The 17,513-nt window shown below is 36.0% G+C and overlaps 1 protein-coding gene across 6 annotated transcripts in view; it reads right to left on the bottom strand.

The window, feature by feature from the left end:
• Positions 1-17,513, bottom strand: part of LOC136040925 (dnaJ homolog subfamily C member 7-like) — a 102,178-nt gene that overhangs the window by 21,231 nt on the left and 63,434 nt on the right. For all 6 annotated transcript variants that reach the window (XM_065725349.1, XM_065725350.1, XM_065725346.1 and 3 more), the window contains exons 4-5: positions 12,570-12,691; positions 8,877-9,184 (exon numbers count right to left, since the gene is read on the bottom strand). In XM_065725349.1, coding sequence (XP_065581421.1) covers positions 8,877-9,184; positions 12,570-12,691 — 430 coding nt within the window. The remainder of the gene's footprint in view (positions 1-8,876; positions 9,185-12,569; positions 12,692-17,513) is intronic.

A 17,513-nucleotide genomic window follows, 5' to 3' on the forward strand; every position in this document is an offset into this window, starting at 1 on the left:
TGAAATTATGCAAAAGATTCATTCAAACCTTACCTACTATTCAATGTTTTGAAAGACGTAGCTCATTCCAAAAAAATAATGATAATAAATAAACCTTCCCTTGGTAATTCCGTTTTTACGTCTTCACTATATCCACCTTCCTTTCTCATAATGCTGCCTGATTACCTGAAGCTAGTTATTTGGTCAATTTTGTCAGTATCTTACATCCTCATTTATTCCTAATTTAAGTGACTTGGTCATCCTAATAATAACTTTCAAACCTATTCTGGCACCGTAAACTCGCAACACCTCTAAGAACCCGTTCATTTCGCCAACACGAACCAACTCATTTTCCCAGCGTGAACTTTTTTACCTGCAAGAAACTCATTCATTTCGTCATTAACCTCCTTAACCTCTTTAAAAGGAGGTTAATGTCTTAACCTCCTTTTACCTAGGATGATCAAGTCATCTGGACAAGTTTAGACGAGTTTTATTTCATGTTTTTCTTCCATTCTTCGCTGTGCTCCTTAGGACAATAATACATCGAAACAATTCATATCGATAGGGATAAGACAAAACCTTGGTTAGCTCTTGATTCCACATAAGCATTACGTAATAACTGGATTGGTTTCTGCAATCTATTTATCCTAGCCTAAATCGTGATCGGTATTATTATTCTAAAATCTACATTTAAACTGTTCTTGATAACAAATCCTTGATAAAAGATTGTCACATGTAATAAATTATAATTTATAATCATAGCGAGAGAGCAGTTCTTTGCAGAAAGAATATAAAATTAAATGTTTACGTTTTTAAGCCATACTTTGCAGCAAGTACAAAAGACGAAACTAACGTTCCCAATAAGCAAATAAAGTCAAACAATAATTTTAGGACACTTAAGAAGTATTGCCCATTTACGAGTAATGCCATTTAAGCCACACCTTGAAATTGCTAAAAACCATATTAATAAGGTGTTTTGCCCTTTTGTACACAAAACATAAAAAATACCAAACCAATATGGTTTATTTCAGCCAAAAATATTTTCGTACGTTGTTAAAAATAAGTTTATCTTGCAATCTGAAGCAACAGTAAAAGGAAAAATAATATCATTTGCAAGGGGAAATCGACATTCAGAAATCACGTACACCATCTGGCACGTTCCAAGCATCACGGAACTGTGTCAACCGTTGCAAGGAATATGCTAAGCAAGGCGGAACTGTGCCACCCGTGGTGAAACCACGCGGTACACGTAGCGCTTTTCCATGTACAGCAGGTGGCGGAAAGTGGGCGATCCCTCGGTCATTTTTTACAGCGAATATTCTAATTCTAAGTTGGTTACATTTTTGGCAAGAAAGAAGTTTATTGTTGTTCAATGTTTTACGTGGGAGCAAAAAATAAACATACATCAATACTCAAATAAGCTTTTGTATCATAAACGTCTCGTTTATGTTGTATGAAAATTTGCGTGCTGATTTTGAATATGAAATCAAATTTGTGTTTCTTTTAACTTTGTTACTCAAGGTGTTAACAAAGGCTCCAATCAAGGGTTTTACCCTCGAAATTCAAGAAGTTAAATTAAAGGTTTTTAATTTCGTCATCAAGGTTGGTTTTCTCTTGATATTACAATCAGCTCTGACAAATATATCTGCATAGTACATGTCTATAGAGCTTTATTGATGCTCCGAGACATGAATTACTTTGATTCTATGCCTATCCCTTAAAAAAAAAGTCTTGACTTTAAGATTGTACTTTAAAAAAAATATAATTCTTTATATTATAGTTGACGAAAATGAACATTTTATCCCTCTCGCGGGCGGCCTGGTTTGAGGACAGCTACCTATGGGTTGTGGCCCCCTTAATACCCACAGTTGAGCTTTAGACCTTAATTTTGGTATGTCATATGGTTGCCATCTGCTTGACAGAAAAACCCTAAGAGGCATCCATCCAATAATCTTCTTTTATTGCCTTCATCTTAGTAGGAAATTTCAATTTGGGTTTCGGCAAGGATTTGAGAGGTAACTGAAATTAATTTTACTTTATTGCTTCTATGCTTGCCCAGAGGATGATGGGATTTTTTTTTAATAGAAAACAAGCTTCTTGGAAGTGTTTTAGAGTAGTCTAGCTAACCTGTAATCATTTCTTAAATGTAAGCCACTATTTTTCTTAACGTCTCCTTGTGAGAACATTGCCCATAAAATGGACAGTTTCTACAAAATGTGCCAGAACCAAAACTGTCGGAGTAAAACATGATTCAGCGGTAGAAAATGTAAAGTAGCAAAGCATATCGAGTACTTCGAGATCTTTCACACTGTCAAATAGGAAATTTAAAAGAGTGTTTTCTGGCCGCGGTCCTCATTTGTAGACAGTTGCATTTCATTTCTGTATATCTTTTTCAAGTTTCTTTATATATATATATATATATATATATATATATATATATATATATATATATATATATATATATATATATATATATATATATATATAGATATATATATATATATATATATATATATATATATATATATATATATTTGTATATATATATATATATATTCGAAATCTACGTATATTTGTTTTTGCATATGATATAAACCTTCGCGTCAGTTTATCCTGGAGATTCGAAATTCGCCTGCGAGAGGGTTATATTAGGAAGATAATCTTATTTACACAAAAAAAAGATGGCATTAGTTCACCGCTTATTCCACTGAGGAATTTTTTTTTTTAATTCTGAAAAACCAGATGTAATAAAAAGGTTCTAAAAATAAATAGTCAAAAAGAGTGGGCTCTCGAACTTAAAACCTAATACCATATTTGACTTCAGAATACAAAGCAACCCAAGAAAACGTTTTGATTAGAAAACATCTTATCAAAAATCCTTCACTTTTACCGCTTTTTATTTATCCAAACTTGATAAAGATTATCGAGATAGTTCATTTACATTAGAAAGTCACCTTTACTAAGACAATCGACAGAAAGGCCCTAAAATTACGAGGAATACGAAAATACAATCGGAAAATACAACTGCCTGTGCGCCAGAGACTTCCGAGACTGATCTTTCTGTCTTCATTTTTTGTCTAGAGCACCAAAAAAAAAAAAAAAAAAAAAAAAAAAAAAAACTACTTCAGAAAGCATTCGGCAAGGTAATGGCTGCTAAAAAAGAGCCGATTGTAAATATGAATTAAGCATACAAAACTGAATACAATTCTACTTTTAGAAAAATTTACAACAATCAGATCTGGCAAAAAGCAGAATAAACCAACAAATTATCCCGAACAACCTTATATTATAGAAAGTTTGATTACACATTTAAATTCAGCATAAAATGTATCATCGGACGCGCAAAATAGTTACTTGACCACTATTTTGAAGTCTAGTTAAACTGAAATTGACTTGCTCTTAAGTTTCTCATATAAAAAAAGTTGTTGTTTTTTGTTGTCAGATGGAAGCAAAGGTTCCAGGTCTGTTGGTAAATGGAATGAATTGTTGGTAGGACGGTTGCTGCGACCAGGAGCCGGGTAAGTTCACGATTTTCTTTCTTTCCTTCTCTTTCTTAATTTTTTCCTTATTTGATAAAAATATGTATGTTTAAGGAACTGGTATATTATTTTCGAACAAGCACAACCTCAAGGAGGGTTAAGTTTTTTTTCTTTTTTTCAATAAGCCCCTTATTTAAGATAAAAATGAAAAAAGTCTCAATAGACTGTGTTCATAGTCTTATCTGAAAACTGTGCTTATATTGCTATTTATCTTGTGTTAGTCACAAAGTTTAAGTTCCATAAGGTATATGTTCACATTGAAAAGGGGAATTTTGTGACCAGACTGCATCTGTAGCTTGTGCCAAAAGGACAAGAAATTCACATCATTGGATTCGTTGATATCAGATTCATCCATTAACCGAATTAAACAATGATGTTACTTAGACATTTTCTCAGAGAAGGATGTAAAATAATAGAAAAAATGGAAAATAACCTTTTATTCAATCATTTTAGACAATTTGCATCGAATTTCCAATCTGAAAAAGTATGTATACCAAATTTCAGAGTTAACAGGTTCTAATATGGTTAAACAGAGGTATTAGCAGCGACTCGCGGATAGTGACTTCTGCTAACATCCTCCCTGTAATAACGTCTCCAGTTGATCTTGTGATTTTATCATTCAGTAGGCAATTGCAATTACTAAACTATGTTCTAAATTAAGCTTTAGCAAAGGTCTTATCCTTATATGGCATACCAGACAAACAGATTAAAGTCATTTGTGCTATGTATGAGAATAAAACTGCTGTGATTAAGGTAGGAAATGATGTTAGCAACTGGTTTTGTCTTAAATTAGGAGTTAAGCAGGGTTGTGTTCTATCCCCCTTTATATGGATCATTTTGATGGACTTCGTCTTAAGGAGCACAGGAAAGGCAATTGGAGATCACGGAATCAAATGGGGAGGAAAAACTCTCCTGGACTTGGATTATGCTGATGATTTAAGCATATTAGATGAAAGTGTGAGGGTGCTAGAATAGGTGTGAAAATTAATTTTAAGAAGAATAAGGTCATTAAGGCTAGGAATAAGTGAAGATGAAAAGGTGACGTTGGGTAACGAAAAGATTGATCAGGTGGCAGCTTCAATTACCTTGGTAGTATTATTAGCAAAGACGGTGGGAGCAGTGAAGATGTTAAAAGTAGAATAGCCAAGGCTCAGGGTGTTTCTTTCAGTTAAAAAAAAAGTTTGGAAGAACAGAAAGATAAGTCTGCAAATCAAGATTAGAATATTGGAGGCTACAGTGATGACAGGGGTCAAATATGGCTCTGAAGCATGGGCGCTCCGAAAAGCGGATGAAAATTTACTAGATGTTTTCATGAGAAATAGCCTACGGATTGTTCAGGGTACCCGGCTAACTGACCGTATTTCAAACAGTAGGTTGTACAAAAAATGTGGTTCAATCCCACTTTCTAGGGCTATAATGAGTGAAAGGTTGAGATGGTTAGGCCACGTTCTGCGGACGAAGGATGAGATTGCCGAAGATTGTCCTTTATGGTCAACCATCTGGGGCTACACGGAAAGCAGGTCATCCTCGTCTGGGGTGGGATGATGTGATAAATAAATACTTAAAGGAAATTGGGAGCTTCCTGGGAGGGTGTAAAGAGGGAGGCCTTGAATAGATTAGGTTTGAGGATGAGCGTGCGTAGTTATGTTGGCCACATGCGGTTTGATGCTACAGAGAGTTATTAATAGTAGTAGTATACTGAATTAAATTTGCTAGAGAACTTGTACAGGGGATATAAACTTTAAGATCAGCAATAGCCTGGCAATTGATAGAAAATAAATATCTGACAACAGAATGAACCAGTACCGTCGCATTTATTTCCCGTGGCAGGGCATAAGATCCAGATTTATGGAAGACGGCCTCTGTAAAGGGCTGCCTCGACCCTTTCGGGGTACCTGCAAGACTGGGAAACTTGCGGTCCATTTTTCCCACTTGAGGAGTGGCGCCCCTCGAGGAAATTATAGCCTAGTAAACAACACAGCACTAGTAGGGGATTCTGATTATTGGATATTTTTCTGGGCTTGGTTTGCTTTGATGGGCGTTTTCGGGCTGAAAAACCTCTTCCTAGCTGATTTATCTACTATGGGCTGCCTCCCCGTAGTAGCATAATATTTGTAGGCATGAATATATAATGAGTCGGAGGTAATAGGCTTGGGACTGTCTGTGCAGGATTTCGACTCTTGTTGATAGAAGAGCATCGCCAAGTGCTGAAAACCATGTTGTGACTAAGATGGGCCCAGGATTGCACAAAGCCTCCAACTTACTGGAGGTCCCAGGGACTTCTTGCTGTCCGGTTCTAAGCCGGCTTAAGCGCTTCGGTGTAGACTTGAGAAGATATGTCGGTCTCCATCCTGCACTGGTATCCGGGATCACTGCTTTTCTTGAGGCCAAAATAATTTCAAAGATTTAAAGAACATGAAAATTGGAACTTGGAATGTTACGACGTTAAAAAATGACTATCGCATCGACATTTTGACTGACGAATTCAGACGGTTTGAACTGGATTTATTAGGAGTTTCAGAAACTCATATCCCAGGGGTAGGAAGCATGGAATTAGGTGACATATAATTTGTTTACTCAGGCAGGAAGGATGGGGTATATAGACAGGGAGTAGGGCTCATGATGAATAAGGAAGCAGCTAAGTCTTGTTTAGGCTGGGAAGGTATTAATAATAGAATACTAATTGCTCATTTTATGACTAAAAAGTTTGAGGTATCAGTTATATGCTTGAGGTATATAGTTTGAGGTATATGCCCCCATTGAACCAACTGATGGAGATACTAGTGACTCAGATGAATTTTACTTACAGTTACAGGAGCAAATAGACAGGGTACCAGGTAGAAATATGGTGTTTTTGCTAGATTTTAATGCCCAGGTTGGTAGAAATAGGGATAGATGGTATCCTAGCCTAAGTAAATTTGGTGTAGGAAAAGAAAACAGTAATGGCTATAGGCTTTTGCAATTTTGTAGGTATAACAACCTAGTTATAACCAATATGGTGTTTGGTCACAAAATGGCCCATAAGTTGACATGGTATTCACGTGATGGTAAGACAGCAAACCTTATTGATTATGTTATTGTAAACAGAAGACTAGTAGGATCAATACAAGATACTAGGGTGTATAGGAGTGCCGTTATTGATGTTAAAAGTAAAGATCACCATCTAGTAGTGTCTAAGGTTAATTTAAAGCTAAAATTTCGGAAGGGTAACTCCCTCCCGGAAAGTTATGATGTTGGTAGACTTCAGGATGAAAATTTGAGAAAAAAATTCCAGGAACAGTTGAGTACTAAACTTGAGAGTTTAAAATTTGACAATGTGGAAGATGGATGGAATAATTTCAGAAAAAACAATTTGTGAAGTTGCTGATGGTGTCCTAGGGAAGAGTGCTAAGACTGCAACTAGGAATATTAGTGAAAAAGCTTTAGGTTTAATAGAGAGTAGAGGGGGTTTGTATAAGAATTATCTGAGTGATAGGTCGTATGAAAACAAAAGGAATGTAAAGAAAGTGGAGAAAGCATTAAAATATGAACTAAGGAGATGTGAAATGGAGGCGATGGATAAAATTGCTGAGGATCTGGAAGATGCGGCTAGACGGCATAATAGTAAAATATTATACTGGCATGTTAATAAATTGAAAGGGAGTAGCCAATCCGGAACAGTCCCAGTTAAAGATAGAAATGGGGCCACAATTAGTGGGGCCACAATAAGGAAAAAGTTTAATTAAGATGGGTGGAACATTTTGAGAATGTGCTAAACCGAGATACAGTTGCAGGAAAAGATATAGATGAAAATGAAAAAGTTTGTGATACCTTGGACGTGAAGGAAGATTTGTTTAGTGAGGAAGAATTAGCGACAGTACTAAAAGGATTAAAAAATAATAAGGCCCCAGGTGCTGATAGTATGATTAATGAGTTTCTTAAATATGGTGGCTCTGAGGTTAGGAATAAGCTACTGAAGATTATAAACATGATTTTTGAAAAAGGGGAAGTACCCAATGATTTTAGGAAAACCTTAATTAAACCACTGTATAAGAAAGGTGACAAGAGTAAGTGTCGTAGTTATCGAGGCATTAGTCTGGTCTCTGTAGGTAGCAAATTACTGAGTAATATGATACTTGTTAAACTGAGACATGCTGTAGACAAAGTTTTAAGGGAAGAACAATGCGGTTTTAGAAAAGGTAGAGGATGCGTCGACCATGTTTTCACTCTTAGGTTAATAATTGAGAAGTCCCTTCGTTGTCAAACACCTTTGGTCCTCAGTTTTATCGATTATGAGCAAGCTTTCGATTCTGTTGATAGAACAAAGGTCTTATCGTTATATGGTATACCTGAAAAATACATTAAAGTGATTTGCGCTATGTACGAAAATAATACTGCTGCGGTTAAGGTAGGTAATGAGGTTAGCAACTGGTTTTGTATTAAATCAGGAGTTAAGCAGGGTTGTGTTCTATCCCCCTTTATATGGATCATTTTGATGGACTTCGTCTTAAGGAGCACAGGAAAGGCAATTGGAGATCACGGAATCAAATGGGGAGGAAAAACTCTCCTGGACTTGGATTATGCTGATGATTTAAGCATATTAGATGAAAGTGTGAGGGTGCTAGAATAGGTGTGAAAATTAATTTTAAGAAGAATAAGGTCACTAAGGCTAGGAATAAGTGAAGATGAATAGGTGACATTAGGTAACGAAAAGGTTGATCAGGTTGGGAGCTTCAGTTACCTTGGTAGTATTATTAGTAAAGATGGTGGGAGCAGTGAAGATGTTAAAAGTAGAATAGCTAAGGCTCAGGGTGTTTTTTGACAGTTAAAAAAAAATTTGGAAGAATAGAAAGATAAGTCTACAAACCAAGATTAGAATATTGGAAGCAACAGTGATGACAGTGGTCAAATAAGGCTCTGAAGCATGGGCACTCCGAAAAGGAAATGAAAATTTACTAGATGTTTTCCAAAGAAATTGCCTACGGATTGTTCTGGGTACCCGGCTGACTGACCGTATTTCAAACAGTAGGTTGTACGAAAAGTGTGGTTCAATCCCGCTTTCTGGGGCTATAATGAAAGAAAGGTTGAGATGACTAGGCCACGTTTTACGGATGAAGGATGACAGATTACCGAAGATTGTCCTTTTTGGCTAACCGTCTGGTGCTACACGGAAAGCAGGTCGTCCTTGTCTGGGTTGGGAGGATGTCATAAATAAAGATTTAAAGGAAATGGGAACTTCCTGGGAGGGTGTAAAGAGGGAGGCTTTAAATAGATTAGGTTGGAGGAGGAGCGTGCGTAGCTGTGTTGGCCTCAGGCGGCTTGGTGCTGCAGTGAGTTATTATTAGTAGTAGTAGTACAACCAAAGCAGAGAGAACTTACTTAACGATTTCCTCAGCTTCCTGGTATCGTCCAAGATGTGTCAACGACTCAGCTTTCTTTACTTTGTATCTTCGGCAAAACACAGCAATATCCAAGGCTCTTTCAGAACAATACAAAGCCTTTCGATAGTCTTGAACTTCAACAGCTCTATTCAAATCTGTGTCTATTTTATTGAGGGTATCTATGGTTCTCAGCTCAGCGTCAATAGTAGTATTTGTAGGTTCTAGTTCCTTAGTTTTGTCGAAAGCGCTTTTTGCAGCGGCTACATCGCCCATCGCCAAGAAACATTTTCCCATTCTGAGATGACCCTGCAAAATAAAAAAAAATAAAAAAATTATTCTTTTGCAATCACAATTAGAAGCACAAAGAATCAAAAACAAAACTAATAGCTAAAATATTTATTTTATCATATTTAATTTAGTTCATTTTAAGCATAAAAGTGAAACATAGTAATTACTTAAGATTGCAATTAACACATTCAAAGAGAGAAACAGAATAAGAGACAGTAAAAAAAAAAAAAAAAAAAAAAAAAAAAAAAAAAAAAAAAAAAAAAAAAAAAAAAAAAAAAAAAAAAAACAATGACTGTTATTTCTACGAAAAAAATATGTGCTTGACGAATGCAGGTGGCTGGCGTTTACCCCCCAAGGAAGATACGCCCCTGCGGAGTATGTAGAAAAATAGAAAATGATGGGAGTCTAATGGAAAAGAAACCGAAAAAATAAAAATAAAAACTCCATGAAAAGAACTATTATAGGCAGCACAAAAGCGCTACCTAAGTAAAGAACGATATTGGCGCAATGTAGTATTATTTTATTTCTTTCTTTTTTTTGGTTTTAGACCAGGGCTCTTCGAATAAAAGGTGTTGTCGTAGAAACTGCAAAAAGGGCTCATTCTTACTTACTTTACTTTCGACAGGAACCAGACGATAATCCATCCTGTCTGGCACCAATGGAAGATGGGATAACTGACCTAGTCCAGCACAATCTGTCAGCAGCAGCCTCTTCTGCAATCTTCAGTCAGTCCCTATCCCAACAATGGCCATGTCTCAACGACGGCCGACGGGCTCATTCGGTTGGAAATTGAGAGGGCTAGTACCCTTTCCAATAGTCAAAAGTGATTGGAGGGCAAACAGCCCCCCCATGCCCATCATTTCTCCAAGCACGTCCGATCAAAATTTTGAGATAGCCATTTCGTTCAGTGTAGTTTAAAAGTCTGGAGATTATGTCTTTGAGAATGGTAGTCCGTCCCCCCACAGCCCACGGCGCAAGGGTTGTAAGTTATGCCCAAAGGGAATTTATGCTTTTTATAGAAAGCGCAGTTGTATAGCCGTTTGAGGGGGCTCATTGGATAGGCAATCAGAAGTTCTAGTGCCTGTTCTAAGATTCAAGGTGATTGGAGGGCAGCTACCCCCCCCCCCCCACGCGCATTCTCCTAAAATAAATCTATTGGACATTTAGAGGCATCTATTTTATTTAAAATAGTCCAAGTATCATTTGACAAGGCTTTTGGGGTTGAAAAAATTCCCTAACCTTGGGGGCAAAACATTGTAAGTTATGCCCCGGAGGCATTTAAGGTTTTATGGAAGGGATGGTTGTTTTACTTTAGAAGAGGCTCATTTGGTTGAAAATTAGAAGTTCTAGCTTCCTTTTAAGAGTCAAAAGTGATGGAGGGCAACTAGCCCCCCTTACTACCCCTCTTTTCACCAAACGTATCTGATTGATTTTATTCCAAATAGTCCGAAATACATATAATAATGCCTCTAGGGTTGTGAAAACCGTCCATTGCCTAGAGATAGGTCTGTAAATTATGCCCTGGGGAAATATACGGTTTTTATGCAATGCATGGTCGTATAAATTCAGATGGAGCCCATTTGATTTGAAATTGGAAGTTATAGTGCCCTTTTCAAGAGTCATAAGTGATTTGAGAGCAACCAGCCAACCCCCACCCCTCATTTCCCCAAACAAATCCAGTCAAAATTTGGGAATAGGAATTTTGTTCATCGTAGTTGGGGGTTCCGGAAATTGTGTCTTGTTTATAAGTTATACCCTGGAGGCATATAAAGTTTATGTAGAAAGAGTGGTCGTATATACTTTGGAGGGAACTCATTACATTGGTAGTTAGAATTTCTATAATCCTTTAGAAGTCAAAGTGATCAGAAGGTAACTACCCCTACCCCTCCCCACACATCGCGTTCTCCCGAAATGCATCCAATACAGATTTTGCAAAGTGCAAATTATGTTCTGGTCTTGAGAAAACATGGGGGTTGTCAGACCTACTGCTTTTAAATTTGCTCGTTTTGAGTTTGACTAGGCTATCCATTGTAATTTCTGTTCGTTTTGGGTTTCATTTATTTATTAATGGTTATCTGTGGTAGTTTACGCTTGGAAGATAAGAACAACTAACTGGTAGAATTTGACAGTGCTTTCCTCCGTTACTCATCCGTTACTCATCCGTTACTCATGTTCATCCGTTACTCATCGTAAGGGAGAAAAAGTTGGATATAACGATAGACTTACCAAAATGCCAAAGTAACTTATATTCTGTCCTTCTGATTTTACATTACATAACTAAACGAAGGAATATATTAAGCAATGGTAGTGTCAAGAAGCTAAACTTGGGTGCATTTTGAAGCTTGATGCAAAAAATCCACAAGTATTCTCAACACTTTATTTAAAATATCTTTAGTGCTTTTATGTACATCCGAAAAAAATACTCACATTAGTTAAAATAAGATGCAGCCAAAAAGTGATAATTTATTTTAAAACAAAAGTATGAAAAAATAGAAGAAACAACGCAGCAGCAGATAAAACTGAAACAGAAACAGCGACTAGTTGCAGTTTAAAATGAGGGGAAATTTTATGTAAAATTTGGATTTTGGCATGGCCGGCCTGCATGGAACAGGGTTGTGTAACTGACACTTCCTGAGGGTTGGATAATCAATTTTTATACCTTCTCCCTAACTAATTCCCCAAAAACAAATGCGGATCGAAATTTGGAAATTATAATACGAATAGCTGAAAGTCATGAAATACTATCCTTTTCACTGAGCATGTTTGCAACCAAAATGGTTGACGCGCTATGTAAATTATAATGCTACTTGCTATCCTTGAACATGAACTGTCAAAAAACTGACAAAAAGAAACGGAAACAACACAAAATATTGTTTGTTTTTGAAGAAATACTAAATTGGCATGTATGATTTTTTAATTATCTATTTGTGACTTGATTTTGAGTGGCTTTATTTTAAGTGTGTCATTTTATACTGATTTGATTAGAATCCTTATTCATACATATCAATAACTCAATATTTGTGTTTATTAAGGAGATAAAAGTATAACAGTAGTAATAAAAAAGCTAAAACGCATACATTATTCTTACAGTCTGAGTAATACACGTTCATCATGAAAAAAAAAGAATGTTCCACAATTTCTCGATTTAAGTTAATTCATTAATCATTCAAAATTAACCAGCAGAAAATGTAAGACTGAAGATTAATATTTTATTTCAATCACAAAAGGCGGTCCTTGACAATGAAACTATCTATCAATACATAGTTTCATGCCAGTGTAACAACCCAGAGGTTGAAAAACTCAAGAAAATTGAGAATATCGACTGAATTTTTCAACATAAGCGGATTAAAATCCTCTTTCTTGTTCAATAATGTTCCATTATTTAACGAAAAAAGTTGGATACCTTGGCAAAAGACGGCTCACATTTGACACTTTCTCTGGCATCTTGCAGCGCCTGTGAATACATTCCCAACATGATATAACAAGCAGCGCGATTGCCATAATAGGCAGCACACGGATACAACTCTAGAAGAGAAAAAACAACAATTCAGCACTGAATGGCCTGTGCTGAATAAATTAAAAAATTGGTCGAAGAATAAAACTTAAGAAAATGGACAGGAAAGTCGAACATGAGTTAGAAAAAAATATTTAAAAATACAAACAATAATAGACAATAATGATGAGATGACTGATCGGAATAGGAAAAAATCACAGACTATAAAGGAATCGGAATCGACAAACTCGCCCGATTCCCGAGACAATTTCACCATCCAGAATCATTCTAAAATAATATAACATTTTTTTCATAATATTAATAATCAATTGCTTCTTGTTTTTGAACGAAGTAAAATCTATAATAAAAATAATAGCAATAATAATAATAACTATAATTTTATCTATTTGCAGACTTTCATAGCAAAAGCAATTAACACGAAGCACATCCTTCGAACCGCAAAATCATTTCTGTCACTATCACTACTAAAAAAAAATTGGAATAATGCTTCACTTGACTTACCCTATCACCCCTTTTCTTTAATCATTTTGATTTAAGCATGTATATAACACCAGCCTTGAAAGCATATGAATTTGTCTAACGAGGACGAATCTATCAAATCCACAAAAAAAATACTGGAAGATATAAACAATACATGAAACATCATATATATGTGGAAATATGCGCCATGAAAGCGACGAAAACAAAAAAGCACAAGAGATGCAACTTCTTGAATACGACAACATAATTTAATTTATAAAATAGCCGTATGAATACTTCGTAATTACTCATTAAAAATGTGTCTTAGCTAGTCTAGCTTTGGTAGTCTAACGGTACTGCGGCATGACATTCAATTTGGCACGTACCAAATAGATCCCAACTAGAAGTTAGTCATCAGTGACTTCTACCAAATTTAGAAGAGATTCTGGCAATATTGATAAGCCACTTTCACTTTTAACAGTTTTCCAAGGCGTAGAACTAATAAAGAACAGTCCTTCCTTAAAAAGCAAACCGCAGTAATAGACACAAAATTACAGGGATAGATGTTAGAAATTACAAGGGGGAAAATTACAAAGCAAAAGCAGTAACCTACTTGCGCATTTGTAAGAGAAGTTTCTCAATAGGTCGTTTTATATGAGTAAAGAGTTGACTCTGAGCTAATCTCAGATTGGTGGTGCACTTAGTTCAGGAAACAGAACACAAGATTTCTAGCGAATATACTTTGAATATAAAAAATAGGATTTTTTTTCGAGCCTCATACGAAAAGAAGTAATGTCCAATCGAGTTCCGATATTCTGAGAGCTCAACAAAAGTCTATTTGTCAGTACTTTCGACAAATATCTCCGAACTCACACAGATTAACATAATATATACTTTGGAATGCTAAAACCTTGCATCATCTACCAGAAGGACGTAGGGCGACTGTTAGAGCTTGGTTCTCCGAAACCCCGCGGTTTATTCTGTTTTCTACAAAAAATTTTAACATTACGGAGCTGTAATGTGGTATTCTAATAATTTAAGATAGTGGTGAAATGCCAAAGGGCGATAACAGAGCAGTTTTATGGTCGTTACTCGACAGTTTTTTTCAATTTATTTTTAGACTATAACTCAACAATTGCATAAATTTGCCTACATTTTGCCGTTTTATGTGTTATCATCTTCCATAGATTTTGCAAATTTTAACGCTGTCAATAGGTCTTTATTTCTATTATTTGCTTTTTAAGAAATTGGCTTTCTTCAAGCCACATAATATACATTCAAGCCACTAAAGATGTGGTAACAAGAAGCAAAAATAAAGGACTAATTTGCAAAATTAGTCACGAAAGTTGTCCTACTGAAAAAATGGTTAAATATTTAGGATATAAATTAAGCTTCTAGTCTTTTAAAGTATCTGAAGCGTAATTAATACAGCTCAAGACCAGAGGCACTTGGGATAGGATGTAGGGGATACAGTTGGAGCATACTTTCCCTCAACCATCCCCACCCAGAACTCAATGAGCCTTTGGTGAAGACAAGATGTCTGGTCGTAATATTTATATTCCGTCCACTTCCAAATACAGATATTTAATGAAAACAGCTAAGCAAATTATTTTTAGGAATAATCTCTGAAGAAATCAGGTGTCCTCAGTTCTGGGATCCTTTGCTGATAGCTATCAATCCGAGTATCTAAATGAGTGGTGGCACAATTTCCAACAGCAATAACCACTATTTCCTCGACGTTCTTCATGTTCTTCTCAAACAATGATTCTCTGGCGATGTAAACCCTAAGACCAACTCACAAGATTATCTAATTAGCCTACATGAAAGTTAATCTAGCTATTCATCAATAGACTATCTAAATCTTCGAGCCAGACATAAAATTGGTCGTTGATATTATCGGTAGCAGCATCCACCCGAGAAGAACTCCAAATCCATCGCAACTCTAACTAAGGGAATGAATCGATTTTGCTTGATTTTGCTTTGTCCTGGAGAAAATATTGAATAATATCTTATTGAGCAAACAATTTTTTTTTTTTTACATGTTTTTGTTGTTTCTTTTTTTGTCAGTTTGTTGTTGGTTTAGTTTTTCAGCTTAATGTTAGTTGAAAAAGGTATGTTTTTGTTTGATGTTATAGTTTTATCAAATGATTGATTTCTCAAATGCCAGTATTGACCGTTTATTGCCTCTGGCATGTTGGCAGCATGGGAACAAGTGTATGCATTGTTTTTTTTTTTTTTTATCAATAAATCACGCCAAGTCAGGGGAGGTTCAGTTAAACGCGGGTTCAGTTACATAAAAACCCGAGGAGACGGGCTTTATGAACTTGGGTGGCGGAGGATTAACATTATATTGTCACTGGCTGACATTGTCTAAATGAGCTGGTTATCAAACAGTTAGTGGTAACGAACTGTAGTACGGAGCGACCCGGCTCAATAGTAAACGAAGCTCTAAAGAAAGGAATTTTGATGCTAAAAGATGCATCAAAAGATTCGAATTTTCATGCTGATTTTAAATGTATAAGTTTCATCAAATTTAGTCTTTGTCATCAAAAGTTACGAGCCTGAGAAACTTTGTCGTATTTTGTAAAATAGGGGGAAACACCCCCTAAAATTCGTAGAATCTTAACGAAAATCACACCATCGCATTCAGCGTATCAGAGAGCCCTATTGCAAAAATTTCAAGCTCCTATCTACAAAAATGAAGAATTTCGTATTTTTTGCCAGAAGACAGATCACGGGTGCGTGTTTATTTGTTTTTTTTTTCAGGGGTCATCGTATCGACCAAGTAGTCCTAGAATGTTGCAGGAGGGCTCATTTTAACGGAAATTAAAAGTTCTAGCGCCCTTTTTAAGTGACAAAAAAATTGGAGGACACCTAGGCCCCCTCCCACGCTCATTTTTTCCAAAAGTCAACGGATCAAAATTTTGAGATAGCCATTTTGTTCTGCATAGTCGAAAACCATAATAACTATGTCTTTGGGGATGACTTACTCCCCCACAGTCCCTGGAGGAGGGGCTGCAAGTTACAAACTTTGACCAGTGTTTACACACAGTAATGGTTATTGGGAAGTGCACAGACGTTTTCATGGGATTTTTTTTGGTTTGGGGTGGGGTTGAGGAGAGGGGGCTATGTGGGAGGATCTCTCCTTCGAGCAATATGTCATGGGGGAAGATAAATTGAATGAAAAGGGCGCGGGATTTTCTAGCATTACTATAAAAAAAACAATGAAAAAATAAACATGAAAAAGTTTTTTCAATTGAAAGTAAGGAGTATCATTAAAACTTGAAACGAACAGAGATTATTACTCATATGAGGGGTTTTAACAATACTTTAGCATAAAGAGCGAGGTATTTAGGAGGAGATAAATACCTCGCTCTTTATGCTAAAGTATTTTTAGTAATTTCAACTATTTATTCTACGGCCTTTCTGATTCAGGGGTCATTCTTAGTGTGTTGGAATAAAACATAAGACTTAATGTAAAGAACGAGGTATTAACGAGGGGACAAACCCCCTCATACACATAATAAAGATATAAGAATGTAAAAGTTTGTTATGTAAGTTAACTCTTAACCTACGTATATTTCTTACTAATAAAAACGTCCGTTAAAAATAAAAAGTTCTAGTTGCCTTTTTAAGTAACAGAAAAATTGGAGGGCAACTAGACCTCCTTCCCCACCCCTCATTTCTCAAAATCGTCTGATCAAAACTAAGAGAAAGCCATTTAGCCAAAAAAAGAATTAATATGCAAATTCCACTTTAATAGTTTATGCACAGAGAGCCAAAATCAAACATGCATTAATTCAAAAACGTTCAGAAATTAAATAAAAAAACTAGTTTTTTTAACTAAAAGTAAGGAGCGACATTAAAAATTAAAACGAACAGAAATTACTCCGTATATGAAATGGGTTGTCCTCCCCCCCCGCAATCCCTCGCTCTTTGCGCTAAAGTTTGACTCTGTCACAATTATACTTTTTAAAACAATTAAAAACTAAAACAGCGAGGGATTGCGGAGGGGACAACCATTTCATATACGGAGTAATTTCTGTTCATTTTAAGTTTTAATGTCGCTCCTTACTTTCAGCTAAAAAAAAACTAGTTTTTTTATTTAATCCGCTTGAAAACTCGTACCCAGGAACGGTCATATCAGAGAACCTCTCTTCAATCTGCCTATACTGTCTATAGCATGTATGTAGCAGGTGCGGCTATTCAAATTAACAGCTGGTCCATTCCTTGAAAGCACCAGCTGTCTTTATACAAGAGGCCCTTCATCTTTTACACACTGGAGGACTCTTGCTTAGATCCTCAATGGCAACATGTATGTCGAAAGATTCAAAGTGTGCACTTGTTTTTGGTTTTTGTTCTTTTGACCAGTAC

Source organism: Artemia franciscana, chromosome 21 (assembly GCF_032884065.1).
Source record: "Artemia franciscana chromosome 21, ASM3288406v1, whole genome shotgun sequence".
NCBI classification, from domain to species: Eukaryota; Metazoa; Arthropoda; class Branchiopoda; order Anostraca; family Artemiidae; genus Artemia; species Artemia franciscana.